General features: G+C 50.9%; 1 protein-coding gene across 1 annotated transcript in view; it reads left to right on the forward strand.

Annotated features, from left to right (window-relative positions):
- Positions 1-15,851, forward strand: part of GMDS (GDP-mannose 4,6-dehydratase) — a 432,217-nt gene that overhangs the window by 193,637 nt on the left and 222,729 nt on the right. The window contains exon 7 of the mRNA XM_061147748.1: positions 14,587-14,714. Coding sequence (XP_061003731.1) covers positions 14,587-14,714 — 128 coding nt within the window. The remainder of the gene's footprint in view (positions 1-14,586; positions 14,715-15,851) is intronic.

Below are 15,851 nucleotides of genomic sequence, written 5' to 3' on the forward strand. Positions count from 1 at the left end.
AGATGTTTAGCAGAAATGATCATAATGAAACATTAGTTTTATGGCAGTAAAATACAAATGTGATTTAAAGTAAAAAGCTGATCTTGAATATGACCAAGAGCTGGCCAGGAGAAAAAGCAGAGCTTATACAAAATACATTACAATCCCACGTGACAGTGTGTGGCAGTAAAGCACCTTAAATACACCCATGATTAGCAGTTCGACTCCGCAAATGCATGGTGTCCAGCGACTGCTTAGGAGTAGAGGCTTTTTTAGATGCTATAGCACATGCCTCTAAACATGGGCTTCGTAAGAAACCATATATATCAGTCTAAACACAGTATTCACCTGACTGGGAGACTCTGGAAGGTTCATGAACTTGTGGTTTTAAGGTTTAGACTTGAGCTTTTCTTTTTTTTGCCAAGTATTTTGCTTCTTAAAATGTCTAACTATATTAACATAAGTTAATCTTCAGATTTTTTAAAACTATAATTGCGAGAATTAACTACTCAAATCATGGTAAAATTTTCGACAGTTTTCCCCTTTATTTTTCTAAAGATTGTTCTTTATTCATTGCTGTAAATATAAGATTAACTCTTCAGACTAGAGGTTCTCCACTGGGATGGGGAGCAAGGTGGGGAAAATGTGACCTGCCCCCAGAGGACATGTGATCCACCTGAAGACGTTTTTGGTTCTCACCCCTGGAGGGTGGGGTGCTGAGGGCAGGGATGCTCCTAAACAGCCCACAAGCACAGGTGCCCCATGGACGAGAGTCCCTCAGCTGATTGTCAGTCATGCTGAGGGTGACAGCCCCAGAGATTGTCACCATATCTAGATGAATGTCTTCTCTAAGATCAGCATCTTTTTCTTTATGTATCACTTTTACTTTGTGGTAAATCCTTCCTAGAGCTTAGCAAATGTTCACCTAAACACAGGAGAAAAGAAATCTGATTTAAATAGTTCCCTGTGAGACTGTTTAGGCCTTAGGTCTCCTGGAGGTCAGGCCTGAGTCAGGGAAGCCTGAGGACAGAGCAGTCAGCGTCTTCACGGCTCTTCTGATCAGCTGGGGATGAGCTCTCCCTGCAGAGGGGCCCACTGTCCACAGCCCACATCCAGGGTGGCTCCATTGCCCTCCCTCCACCTCCAAAGTACATGAGCGTTTGTATCTTTCGTTGTAAATTAGAGCTGGAGCACAGCTTTTCTTTGGGAACAAACTGTGGGTCCATGTCCGAGCCCATCCCTCAGTGCACAGGGCCATAGTAACATTTCTGGAGAGGTTCCCGAAGTGTGAGAGTTTTCCTTTGAAATGATTCAAACTCACAGCTATTTAGTGCTCTAGGGGATGAGAGGATGCATGGTATACATTAAACAGTTGGAACTGGTTTGTATTTAATCCTGATGGGTAGGAAGCACTCCCCTTTCTGTATGTGGATGTCTATTTGTAAATAAGATAATCTTTTAAAAAATGACTTAAGTTAGTATTTGTCAATCTGGCTGGTAAATTTAAATTGCAGTGCTGTAGACATACTAAGAAACATGGAAACCAATATCAAATCAGCCAACTATGTATTTGTACTGCTATATATTAAGAGTGCTCTGTGGTTTTGGGTGAGCATCACAGCCTGAATTACTGAAAACAATGCAGCCACCTGTTGTGAAATTGGGGTGTGAGTAAGCCCACACGAGAGCCCAGCCCAGTCCTGCAGGCTCAGCGCAGACCCATTCTACCTGCGTTTATGATGAGGTCGCTGGCTGCTCACTGTGGCCGGACCAGGCTTCTGGTGGCCTCTGACTGGGCAGTAAGTGACGTCCTCCGGCCCCTGTCACCCCTGTGGACTGTGACACTTGGGCGTCAGAGAGCTGACTGCCTGTTCTCTGCAGAGGATGAGGTGTAACTGATCGGACATGATGGGCTCTTTTTTCTTTTTAAGATTTTAGAATGTTGCTGGTTCCTTTACTTCCGGCTATGCCGGCTGCGTTGCTGTGTGGCCTTCTCTTTAGTTGCGGTCTGCGTGCCTCTCACTGTGGGGGCTGCTCTGGCTGTGGAGCGCGGACTCCAGGGTGTGTGGGTCTCAGCAGCTGCAGTCCCTGGGCTCCGGGGCACAAGCCCAGAAGTCGTGGCGCTCGGGCCCAGCTGCCCCGCGGTGCGCAGGATCTTCAGGACCAGGGACTGAACCTGTGTCCCCTGCACTGGCAGGCTCCACCGAGCCATCAGTGAAGCCCACGAAGGACTCCTGAAGTGAGGCTTGGTCTTAGCGAGTGGTTATTACCACTCAAGAAAGTCAAGTCCCTTCCCACCTCCTGAGAGGACACTTCCAGCATTGTTAACACTGATTTTTTTTTAATGTTTTGCGATTTCTGTGGCACCTACATTTGAAACCAAACTGACGACTCTCGGGTCTCACGTAGCACGGCTCCCACCCGTAAGCCGGCAGCGTCCACGGGGCTGCAGGCCGTGCAGAGCCAGGCGTGGGCCGGGGCCACGTGGCAGGGGCTCGGGCAGCCCTCGGTCCTCTTCCGTGTCGGGGACCAGGTCCAGCTCAGGCTGTCTCGGGAGGACCAGCGAGCGGACGGTGTGCGCTGCGTGCCCGCGGGGTCCGTGCAGTGGAGACACAGGGCGCGGGTGTGACACAGGTGAGCGCAGCTCCGGTGCCCTGAGAGCCTGTGTGTCTCCCTCCCCTCTCTGTCTTCCCTCCTCCTGTGCTTCCCCTGCTGAGCCCTGGAGGCCGGACTCGAGCGTCCCCGTCTGAGGGAGCAGCCCTCGGAGCAGGGGTGGCCTCAACAGCGCACATCCCGCGGGGCTGCCGGCCAGAGGTGTTTGAGCCGAACACTGAGAACGGATCATGGTGTTTACAGATGGCTTAGAGTGGCGGCCGAGGCGTCCGTGCACTGCAGAAAGAAGAGACGGAGGCGGTCCTGGAGAATCGCTGGAACCACAGGAAAAGCCATTTGCAAGTGAGATTCTGGAAGTTAAGCCAGCGAATGTTTGAATTAGGAAAGCCAAAAGCAGATGATGATGAATATGGAAGGATTATGGGTAGACACCAAAGGCCTGTGTGAGACCCTTGGGAAAGTTAATGAAACCTTTAAGTATTTTTAAAAATGGTTCACATATTTTCATTAATGGTCCTGTGAAGTGCAAAATGTTTTGTCAAAGAAATTACAAACCAGAAAAAAAAAAAAAAAAAAGCCTGCTATACATTTTGGTGATACTAAGGGAGAAAAAAAGTACAATTATTGTTTAGATTTTATTATAAGATACATTGCAAATTTTTTTCAAATGGCATTTTCCCCAAAATTTAGTTTGAGCCAAAGCTTTTTTTTTTCCTGTTTATCATGGGGCTTTGCTCCCCTTTTTCATTGGCTTAGATTCAGGTGAGGACCCAGGAGTCATCAACTGCTTAGATCCAAGCCAGCCTCCTCCACTTATGGCAGGAGCAACTTTGTCAAGTCCTGTCATCTCTCTGAGCCTTGGTTTTCTCACCTGTGAGATGGGATGATGACTGTCTTCACTTAAGGGCCTGTGAGCTTGGGAGGAAGTCCTGTAAGTAGGGTCATTAGCGCATGTTGCACCACTCCTGCTGAGCGTGCATCTGGAGAAGGGGTGCCCATCTGTGGCCACCTCACATTCAAATGCGATAATCATGAAGGAATGGGGGAGACTCATGAAGGGAGAGGTGACAGCTTGTCTTTCCTGAAGAAGTTAGAGAAGTTCAGCTTTCAGACCTTGCTAAGGGGTGATTAAGGTAGACGAGGTGTGGTGAAGTGTCAGTAATTTCCAGAATACCCCGTACTGGTGGGAAGTGTCCTGTACTTGTTTATTTTCAATTCCCAGAGTTCAGTTAGAGACCAAACTCTGAGCAGAAACGATTCTTCTAGAGAAAGGCCTTAAAGCCATATTACTCTCCTGTGCTCATCTTTTGCAGAGGAAAACTCTTTCTGTAGAAAATACTGGTGGTAAAGAAAGAAAAGGAAGGTGGGGAAGGAGCCTCAGGGAGCAGGCAGAGGAAACAGAGCCTTGCGTGCAGCCAGCCGATGACGACTCGGGGCTCGGTGGAGGCCTCTGGCCTGGGCATCCGCAGTTCCGAGGCCTCGTGGCAGCCGGCCGCCCACCCGCCCGTGAGGGGCGCGGAGAGCCCGCGGCACAGCTCAGCTCCTGAGGCTGCGGCCCCGGCCTGAGGGCGAGGGGTGCCGGGGGCTTTGCCGGAGCCCTGACGTCCTATCCGGTTGGTCGGACACTCGCCCACGCGCGCGGTACGCGGTGCCGGCTTAGCCTGCGCACAGATGCCGGGTGGGGCTGGCGGCGCTCCTCGCTGGAAGCCGAGACGCACAGCTGGTCTGACCCAGGAGGGGTGAGGATGGCACCGGCTTCGTGCTTTTAAAACAAGAAGAAGCCTGTGAGTCTGGGGCCTGAGGACCTGAGAGCACTCCCGTGGGGCTCAGATGCCATACTGATGCTAGGAACTGGGGAGGGGCCTCTCCCCCACGTGCGTGGGGGCACCGTCCTGGGGGAGGACGTGTTGCCCCTGGAGCCTTGGGACCAGCCGAGCCCTGGGGCCGGGTGTGGTGCCCGTGGTTCCTCCCTCAAGCTGTTTAGTGCCAGGACGGTGAGAACTTCAGACAGGAGGCTTTGCGAACATTCAGCATTTCCCATTGGGTCAGCGGAAGTCAGCCCAACTGCTTCTCTGACCTTGGTAGTTACCGGCTGATGGACTCTTGGGCTTCCGGTCCTGGGTCCATTCAGGAAGTTAGAGCTTAGGCTCAATCTCTCAGCAGACCCTTCGCCGTCTTCCTACAGCCCTGGCTGAATGGACACTTCAGGTGTTGTTACAGAGACATTCATGGTCTGCATGGACCCGAATGATGGGTCACATCAAAACTCCCAGAGTGGGCCAAAGTTGATGTTGAAGAAGGCTTATTTCTGCCAGAATAGGCGTATCATTGCAATAACACTTGCTGAGTATCTGGTAAGTTTGGAGTGTCTGAAAAGGCACCAAAGAGGATGTGCGGAAGGATAAGTAGCCCACAATGGCCGCAATCTAGGAAGTGCAACCACAGCCCGACCACAGAGAGCACTTCCTGGCGGTGAGGAAGGTGGGTGCTCAGCATCGTCTTACCAGTGGAAAAGGGGAAGCCGCTGTGCCCACACGACGTTGAGGAGGCTGCGGTGAAGTCCACAGGAAACGTCTCAGCCCGGCCCCAGGTCCGCCTTAAAACCCTAACAATGGATTTGTGCAGAAGAAGAAACCTCGTAAAGGAAGAGGGGGGCGATCCTCTGAGGAGCTGTGAGGTTTCTGTTGGAGGAAGACGGGCTGGACGTGGCTGTGAACCTCAGTGTGGATGTGCGCCCGCGTGCACGGCCCTGGGACGGCGCATGCAGGAGGTCCCGGTGGACGATTCAGCTGAAGTGTTTCCTAAGCCTGCAGACATGACGTCTCCTTGTAAGAAAGAAAATCAGGCAGGAACTGAAAATATCCTTAAAAACGAGTATCATCTATTCTGCTGGACCAGCCGACTCAATGGACTTGAATCTGAGCAAACTTTGGGAGATAGTGAAGGACAGAGGAGCCTGGCAGGCTGCTGTCCACGGGGTCACAGAATCGGACGTGACTTAGTGACTGGACAGCAAACTTCTGGACCCAGCACAGTCACGCGCTATTAATAATACCCCATATGGGAAAAAAATGACACATAAATGCCCCTCTCACTGTGAAAGATGCAGGCAGATGCTGCTAGTTATTTAAGTCCGATGGTCGTGAACGTGAACTTGCTTCCTGGAACGGGCACTCAGGAGTGGAGTGGCCATGTCCGCGGGAGTGGACGACCCCTGCCCCGGGGCTCGGCAGCCTTCACTCGGCCCGGCCTGCAGTGTGGAGGTGTCACTTGCAGGCCATTGTTTGCTGGGGCCCACGTTTGCTCACTTTTCTGGGACAGGAACTGGATCCCAAGCACCGAGGGAGATGACCCCAGAATGGGACGCCGTGGCCTCCACGTGTGGACCTTTGTCTTGTCCCTGTTTCCCATCAGATGAAGGATTTGAAGCACAGCCTTTGGGAGATTTTCTCACGTTGCAGTCTCTGCACTGGAATGCCTGTAAGCAGATGCTGACTTTTTAAGTTACCTTGAACGTGAAATTTCCGTGAAGTGGCCGTGCTCTGCTTCTCAGTGGTCAGGACGGTTCTGAGTTGAGACGGAAGATGAAGGACCTGAATCCCCGCGGTTGTGAGTGAGCCTGGCCAGGGAGAAGCACTGCCTTCCTGATGTAGCAGGTGCCCTGCCCTGGATGCGCCCGAACGCGACCCAGGCCCACCGGAGATCAGTCGTCTTTTAACATTAGCAAATCATTTCAATAGAAAGAGTGGGTTTCAAAGGATGGTGTGCAAGTCCCTGTGTGGCCCCCAGGCGTGCTTCCTCCTGGGAACACTGCGTCTCCAGGGCGGCTGCCCCGAGGGTTGAGTGCCCAGGACAGCCCAGGACAGGAGGGTGAGCACGCAGGCACGTGAAGGGCCGGCTCCCCGACAAGGGCAGCGCGCGCTGGAGCAAACAGCAGAGCAGCCTGCACCTCTCTCCTCAGCCCACATTTATGACCAGCTGCCCGGAGGTGGCAGCTCACGCCGTGAATGGGCCTCTTGTCCGCCGGGTCCCTGCAGTCAGACGCTGTTGCTCTTGGCCGGGCTCGCAGCACAGGAGGTACGGGCCCTCTGATCTCCGCGGTCTGCACCGCTGGCTGTGACCTTCCCGCGTCTCCTCTTTCTCCACCCCGTCTGCACTGCGCCCGGCCCAGGCCCTGCCCAGCGGGGCGGCCGGGATCCCTGCGGGGTGGGACGTGGGCTCGGCGGAGGTCGCCAGGGGTTCAAGGAACATTGGAACGATTTCTGTTTGCCGAAGAACGTCGTCCAAGCTGTCTCTGTGCTTTATCTAATTCCAAAAAGCCTCTGAATCAAACGCTTTTGGATGCAGTGCTGGGCAATGGGGTAGAATTTTATTGGAGGCACCGTGGTCGCTTCTCCTCCTGCCTGGTGCCGATGGGGTCAGCTCTCACGGGTTTGTGTGTGTGCTCACGCAGCCCCAGGCACGGGCAGGCGGCCCGCTGCAGTCCCCCACGCTCAGAGCTGCGGGGCCCACGGCAAGTGGTTGGCCAGAGAAGAGATGACTTGTCTCATGAATGACAGAAGAGCTGTCCCAGGGCTCCGGGGGCTCCCTGGTGCTTCTTCCCTTAGAGCCGCTCAGTCTCCCCATGGTGTCCACTGTTGCATTTTTGAAAAGGTTTGTTGAAGTGATGCACTGTGGGAGAGAATGTATTTTAACAGATAATCTAGTTCTTTAATTTTACTGAGTGTGCTATCTTCATGTCTTACAGTTTAATGCTGGAAATATAAGGTGTGTGTTTTGTCAATTTTGTCAGTTCTCCTTTTCCTTCAAGTTTTGTCTTAAAGGTATTTGACTTGGAGGGTGTTATGTGGTTGCTTTGTTAGATGAGATTAGAAAGTTTAATAGAACAAAGGCTTGGATGTCTGCACACACACACGCAAGGATCAGACACGGGAACAGAGCCAGGGACGCGGGGTCTGCCTTGGGTTCCCCTCTGAGCCCGAGTGTCCTGCTCCCCAGCTTCTCAGAGGGTCCTGGTCATCAGGCCTCATGGGAGGTGAGGCCTGGCAAGAGGGGAAGGCCCAGAGAAACAGGGTCCTCTTGGATTTCATGAGTTTGCCTGTGCATGAAAAAATCATTACAGATAAGTGTATTTGAGCCAGAGAAATCGTGTGAGCAAGATAGACAAATTTCAGGTTTTTACGTATTTTTTATATACAGGTAGTCAATGTACAGACATACTCCATGCAAAATAAAACAGTAAAATCAAAGTTTTCTGAATGTGTAAAGTGAAAATAAATATGCCCAGCGTGGTGTGGTTGCTCACATTGTACTGAGATGTGCAGGGCAAGCGGGTTTCTTCCTGCAGGTCTGTCTGGCCTTGCTGGCAGCCCCGCCCACTGGCAGGCAGGAACCGTGAGGGTCAGCAAGGTGCCCCCTGGTTCTGTCCACCCAGTGGGATGTGGTGACCCAGGAGGCCTCTCACCACCCAGCCTCTCAGCGGGGGGTGGGGGAGGGGTGGGCTCAGTCTGGGCCTTCCCGTGAAAGTGGGGACGGAACGCTGTGCCCCTGGGGCTGGGGGAGGTGAGAGGAGACGGCAGGGCGGTGTCTCTGTGCAGACCCTCTCTAGAGGTGACCGTCCTTGTTAGACGTGTCCCCCGGCTTCCAGCGGATTACTGCTGACAGAGAACTGGGAGCGCCATCAGTGCAGAATGAAGCCAGTGAGTCAGAGTCCGCAGAGGGGACGAGAGAGATCAGTCACCGGTGAGCTCGAGGTGTGAGAGCCGTCCAATCAGAATATAGAGCTCCAGGGTGTGTTTAATGAAAAGTCATAATGAAAGAAGCAAAATCAGAATGTGAAAAATACCCAGGTAGATCTGCAAAAGGAGCAGAGAGAACTTTAGATATAAAAGGTTATTTAAAGAAGAATAAAATGTTTGACTTAAATTCTAGACGCTGAGGAGAATGACATGGATCTAAGGAAGTCACTCCGCATATTGCAGACAAAGGCAGAAGGAGGAAAATTATTTTAAAAAGAAGTGAAGAGATTGTAAGGTAACATGGGAAGGTCTCGCATTCTTTCCCAGAAGGAAACAGAAAGAAGAAGATAGGGTGAAGAGGAGGCAGCATGCGCAGAGGTCCGCGCGTTACTCAGACGCAGGAAGACACCGTGTGCACGGAGCAGAAACCACGCTTAGACGCCTGGACTCGACCCCAGGAGCTGAAGACAGAGAGGGCGTCTTTGGTCTCCCCAGAGGAGCAAGGGGAAGGACCGCCCTGCTGACCGAGCTCTCATCCAGGATAGAGCTGGAGCCGGAAGGCTGTGTGCTAGCGCCCCCAGTGCTGACGGGCAACCTTCAGCTCGGGGCTCTCAGGACTCTCGGAATCAAGCCAGACAGTTTCTCCACTTTAAAGGAACTTCTGAGGAATGCATTTTAAGAAGAAAGGAAAGTATGCCAGAAGAAAGATTCAAGAAGGTAGGATGAGAAGGAAAATTGGTACAGACGGGAAGATGCACAGCCTTTCCAGTCCAGAGTTATAAACAGACCTGTCTTCTCTGAAAAGAGGCCGGGGAGCTGTTCAGAGCAATCGAGCACCCAGCAGAGGAGCGCTGAGAGGAAACTGACTTGATCGCCCCTGGCCTATTCCAGCTGGAGGCCCTGTTTGGCACTCTTGCTCATGAAAGATCACCCTTACAGTGGCTCGGCAGTCAGGAATGTGCCTGCAGTGCAGGAGACACAGGTTCCGTCCCCGGGTCGGGAAGGTCCCCTGGAAGAGGAAATGGCAACCCACTCCAGTGTTCTTGCCTGGAGAATCCCGTGGACGGAGGAGCCAGGCCAGCTATGGTCCACAGGGTTGCACAGAGTCAGATATGACTGAGTGACTTAGCACACACTGATAAAAGGGACAGAATTACGAGTGACTCCCAGGGCATGTGGCCCTGCTCCCTGGACCTCTCTGGAAGCCTCGCCCTTTGCCTCCAGTTGGAAATCAGAGCTGAAGCTCTTTCCGGGGCCTCAGGTGATGCCCCACCCACTCCCAGCCTGACCCCTCGGGGCCCACCTGTGACCCAGGCGGTGTGTGAGACTCAGCTTTCAAATTCAGTGAATCGTCATCATATTTTATCCAGCATAGTTTGGCGTTTTTTTAACGGGGTGGTTTTCTTGTCTGCTATTTGCCAAAGTAAAAGTTCTGAACTTTTCATTCTGTCAATGCTAGAAAAGCTCCTGATCTCAATCTCAGTTAGTATTTGGACTAAAACCCATTTTGATTGGTTTCCTTCTTATTAGTATACATTTTTGTGTGTATTCTGTTTTTCCTTGGCTAACGAATTTACCTTGAAAAAGTAACCTACAACATACAACATAAGAGATGGCTATTGGTGCTTTTGGCGTGTCAGTCCACCTGCCTGCCTCTGGCTGTTTATTTAGATCTATTCTCATTCTCAGACTTCCAAAAATCAGAGAATTAAGGGACTTAGTCATGAACAAACTAAGAAATCTGGACTTCTCATTGAGGTTTAATTACAGGTACCATTAACTTTGTAATGTAACAGTTGTAATAATAGGTGACACTTACTGAGAATTCCTTAATCACATTTACCTAGGTTTTCTGAAACGGCAGACCTGCACGGTAAGTCCTGTTATGATCCCTGTTTTACAAACTAAAACCTGACGACCCTGACTCCTTCTGTGCCTGTGATGGTTCACGGTCTGCAGTGCCGGGTCCCTGGGTGGGTGCCCGAGGCTTGGCCTGGCAGCTGTGCCTGCCCTGCTGGTGTTCAGAGCGCCACGTGGTCTGGGTGGCAGAGCCTGTGGCCAGCAGCCTCCGGTCGGTTCCCTGGGCCGACTTTCCGTCACTTGGTCTTCATCCTGGCTGAGGTATTGCAGTTTAAGGCTGCTGGAAATCAAGCGCGCATGTGAATGCTCACAGGAGCTCCACTCCCTGTGTGCTGTGCCACACGCCACACCGGCAACCCGTCCCGGTGGGACGCCTCCTGCGCCGGGGGCAGGCTGGTGCCAGCAGCACTGGCAGGAGCCGGGGGCGGCTCAGCCCGGGCCCTGGGCCTCTCCTCCTTCGTCTGCACGCCGAGCCTGGCTGGACAGAGTGCCCGCCAAGGCCTCAGCCCTCAGGTGAAGTGATTTTGTATAGTTCTCTCCAAAAAACAAGAAGCTTGTGTAATGAGTGGAAATGAAGCGCATGCGTGCATGCTCAGCCACTCAGGCGTGTCCAACTCTCCGTGACCACATGGACTGTGGCCCACCGGGCTCCTCTGTCCATGGGATTTCCCAGGCAAGAGTTCTGTCTCCTCATCCAGGGGAACTTCCCAACCCAGGGATCGAACCGTGTCTCCTGCATTACAGGCAGATTCTTTACCACTGAGACCTAGGCACTCAGCTCTATGGGAAGAACAAATTGAAAAAAAAAAAAAAAATCACTTTCCTCTCCCAGGAATTAACTAGTGAAACATGGTGGCAATAAAAATGTTGAAAATGAATCTGAAAATGAAACCATGAGAAGTTACACTTATAATAGCATCATAGGGAGTAAGCTACTTAGAAACAAATTTAACAAAAGGTGGAAAATGTATTCTCTAGAAACTACTCAACATTGCTGAAAGCACCTGGACAAGCCCCAGATCAGTGGAAGCGCCCTCCCACCGTCTGATGAGCAGGAAGACGATGTGCTGTCAGAAAGGGCAGCTCCCCCGCCCCACCCCTCCGCCCCGATCTGCATGGTCAACACCATTGCTGCAAAGTCGGGCCCCTTTCTTGCAGAATCAACAGACTGGTCCTAAAATTCACGCAGAAATTCACGGGACTGAGAAAAAGTAAAACAGAGAGAACAGTCGGAAGACTGCACTTCCTGGCTGTGACGCTTCCCACAGACCTGTACTGGTCACATGCGTGGCTCTCACACGCCAGCAGGTGTTAGGTCCGTGGAACAGGACTGAAGGTCAGTGATAAGCCCGTGTGTCCACGGTCAGTCGACTTTCAGCAGAAGGTGAAAGGCCATTCAGGTGGGAGAAAGAATAGCCTTTCCAGCACACACGCTGTGCCAAGGCTGCCCTATAGCCACACGCAAGGGCTAAAGCTGGGCCCTTTTCTTCTCACCATACACAGATGAACTGGAACCAGGCCAGATACCTACATGTAAGAACCAAATCAACGCAAGGTGTTAAACATACAGGAGAAAATCTTCAAGACCGTCCTTGCGTTGGCAAAGCCCTTTTGGATATGACACCAAAAGCTCACACAGTCAAAAAAAAAAGAAAAAAATAGACAAATTGAACTTCACAAAAACTAAAAAAATAATTGTGTGTGAAAGGACACCATCAAGAAAATTAAAATATAACTTATACAGTGAGAGAAAATGTTTGTAAGTCATGTCTGATAAAGGTTTTGGACCCATAATATATAAAGACACTCTTACAACTCAAGATTAAAAAGACCAGTGACATCGTCCTTTAAAAACTGGACAAAAAAACCTGCTTAGACATATCTCCAAAGAAGATATACCAGTGGCTGATAAGTACATGAAAATGCAGGTGCTTAATGTCATTAGTTGTCAGAGAAATGCAAATCAAAACCCCAAGGAGATAACACTTAAGTACCCACGAGGATGACTGTCACTAAAAAGATAAAACCATACAGTTGTTGGGGAGGATGTGGAGGAATGAGAACCCAGTCGCTGTTGGTGAGATGCAGCTGGCGAACGGCTGTGCCGGAACCTGGCGGCTGATCGATGGGTTCGCTGTGGAGCTGCCCTGCGCGTGAGCGCTGCATCGCTCCAGGCCTGTCTGACTCTGTACAGCCCCGTGGACTGCAGCCCGCCAGGCTCCTCTGACCATGGGATTTCCCAGGCCAGAGACCTGGAGCGGGCTGCCATTTCCTCCTCCAGGGCACCTTCCCGACCCAGGGAGTGAACCTGCATCTCCTGCATTGCAGGCGGAGTCTTTAGTGCTCAGCCGCCAGGGAGGCTCCATGGAGCTGACCTGGGACCCAGTGATTCCAGGAGAAATGCACACTTGATCCCCACACAGAAAGGTGTGCACCCGCGTTCACTGGAGCACCATTCACAACAGCCAAGAGATGGCAACAGTCCAGTGGCCGTGTGCTGATTGACGGATACAGAAATGCAGTGTGTCCTTGTCCATTTGGCCACAAAGAAGGAAGTACTAAGTCATGTCATGTAGGTGAGTTGACATCACAAATTTACCCAGGGAACTTCAGGATAATAGCATGGTCCTGACACTAAAACACAAAGATAGACATCAAGCCTAAATTTAATTGTCACTTTAAATTAATAGTAAATTAAAAGTTGCTAATTGGTAGTAGATTGAAAAGGATCATGCCTGGTAAATACTTTGTATTCAAAGGCTCTTTTTGGAAGGAGCTCTTATGTGTATTATAAAGTGCCCTGCAAAGTTGAAGCTGGATTTCTTAAAGCACTCTACTAACAGCCAAGGGAGGCTGAAAATTCAGATTCTCACTGTCACTCGTGGTAGGGCATTGGTATAAATGCGTCTGCCAAGTTTGTGCAGTGAGTCTGCTGTGTGTTTGAATGTGTGCTGGGCTCTTCTTGCCAAAGTTGAGAAAACCTATTTGTAAGAATCCCCCTTATCTCTGTGTCAGTTTGTCTAACGCTTTTGTCATAACACTCACCTCCCTGTTTCTTCTGCAGAAGAACAAAGCTAAAGTTACTGAAATGTGATAAATTATGATGGCAATCTGTCTAAACTGTGTGACGCCACCATTGACCAGCTCACGTGCCCGTTAATTACCCTGAGATTTTGGTAGCTTTGTGATAACCTTACTTAGATGCGGGGGCATAGATAAAGCTGCCTCAGAAGTGCCTTTTAATTTTCTCCTGCTTTGTGATCTTTTAATAGTGGATGGAGGCTTTCATTAAAGACCAGAGAACATTAAAACAGTTTCACTCCTTTCGGGTATGATACCTTTCATCCGATCATTTCAAAATATTTATAGTGAATTCAGAAATGCTGTCCTGCAGATGACACTTGGGTGACTCTAGAAGGCGACACTGTAGTCAGCACAGAGAGTCCTGGAAGTTCAGACTCAGCCCTGGATAGCCACCACTGTTGTTGTTCAGTCACTCAGTCATGTCTGACTCTGTGACCCCATGGCCTGCAGCTCACCAGGCTTCCCCGTCCTTCACCATCTCCCGGAGTTTGCCCAAGTTCCTGTCCATTGAGTCAGTGATGCCATCCAACCATCTCATCCTCTGTTGCCCCCTTCTCCTGCCCTCAGTCTTTCCCACCATCAGGGACTTTTCCAATGAGCTGGCTCTTTACATCAGGTGGCCAAAGTATTGGAGTTTCAGCTTCATCATCAGTTCTTCCAAAGAATATTCAGGGTTGATTTCCTTTAGGATTGACTGGTTTGATCTCCTTGCTGTCCAAGGGACTCTGAAGGGTCTTCTCCAACACTACGGTTCAAGAGCATCAGTTCTTCGGCGCTCCACCTTCTTTAGATAAAGAAGGATGGGCCAGCCCCCTTCCAGCAGCCACATGCATTTCTTGTTTGTTTCCTGTGGTACCACCTGGGAGGCAGGCTAGTCTCCTCTCTCTCTCCCCATGAACCCTGAAATAGTTTTATTAATAGGAATGCATGATGTTTATGTTCTTAAAAAATGAGGGTGGTCTTATTACAGATTCTGGCATTTCCGTTTGCCCAACCAGTTGAATTTTCTGTGTGAAGACTGGCCTTCCAAGAGCTGCTCTCTGGCCTGGGGCCTGCTCGCGTGTTGCAGCATGTGGGGGATGCCAAGACGGCCCCCAAATGTTTGCCGTGGCCATGGAGCTGGCGTGATGCTCCAGTGGGGCTCCTGAGCTTGCCTGAGTGACGGCCGTGGTCTCTGTCGTTTCCTTTTGTTATTGTTTTAGAGGGGGGAGGGGATGGAAGAAATGCCCAGAGGCTCAAGATTGTGTTTGGTTCACCAAACTGTTAAATGTCAAAATCACTCAACTGATAATACATCTTTTGTGTCTTTTAGGAGCTAATTTTGTTACTCGGAAAATTAGCCGTTCAGTAGCTAAGATTCACCTTGGACAACTGGAATGTTTCAGTTTGGGAAATCTGGATGCCAAACGAGATTGGGGCCATGCCAAGGACTATGTGGAGGTAGGAACCAATGCGTTCTGGTCTCTAAGTATCTGCGTCTGCTTTTCCGAGTGAGAGCCAGGCCTCCTGGGAGGGCTGCCTGGCGGGGGCGGTTGGTCAGTGTGCTCATGGAGCTGCGTCTCAGCTCACGCCGTGTCCTCTGCTGGCCCGTGGTCAGCGGTGTGTGCGGGCTGTCCTGCGCAGCCCAGAGGGGAGCCCCTCACAGTCGTCGTTTTAATTATTGAAAACGAGGCTGCCGGCCAGTGGGCTGGACGGTGGACAGAAAGCGCATGGTGTTCTTTCCTCTCTGGAGCATCTTCCGCGTGCCTCCTCCCTCTTCCCACCCACGATGCGAGTGACGGCCTGCGAGAGGATCTGTTGGTGAACAGAACTGGTGTTCAGACCCCCCAGAAACACGACTGGTACTGATGTCACTTCCAGTCTGTATGATCGTGCCCTTCAGCGGGTGTGCTGGCTCGCTCCTGAGTGCTGTCCTCAGAGAGTGTGGTTGCTGCTGCTTCAGATTCTGCTTATCCCCCGCCCTGGGCAGCCTATGACTCCCACCCGTGAATTCTGTCCATTAAAGAAAGAGCAGGAGAGAGATGCTAGCAGGGATGCTGTTGCAGAGCAGCAGGCGTTGTTCGAGGGGATTTAGGCTCCAGTCTCAGGATTTACTTGCATGTTACGTTTCAGTTTGGGTTACGTATGTTATTTAATATACACGTAAGTAGCGTGATTTTTCTGTGAACAAATCGTTACCTTTTACCTCGGTGGTACCTGTGAACAAATCGTTACCTTTACCTTGCCGAGATGAGCATGCTTGCTGAAATCTGGCATTTCCGTGGCGAGACGTGAAGGAGTGTGTTGGTGACGGGGTGTTCGTCCCAGAGCCTGCGGTGCCTGTTTAGGTGCTCACCGATTTCCTGCGCTCAGGACTATTTCTGTCCCCAGTGGTGCCTCTGGGAAACCGGATCTGGCTCCCTTGTTCATTGATGCAGTTCAAAAAGAAACGGCCATTTACAAAAGAAAGCAAACATGAGTTCCCTTGCTAACACAGAGGCCGACTCCGCTGTGTTACTGCTTTTATTTGTGACAGTTCAAAATGTTGCATACTTAGACATCTACATTTTGATGTATAGTATGGCCCCCAAAATTCTG

This window comes from Dama dama, chromosome 7 (genome assembly GCF_033118175.1).
Source record: "Dama dama isolate Ldn47 chromosome 7, ASM3311817v1, whole genome shotgun sequence".
NCBI lineage: Eukaryota > Metazoa > Chordata > Mammalia > Artiodactyla > Cervidae > Dama > Dama dama.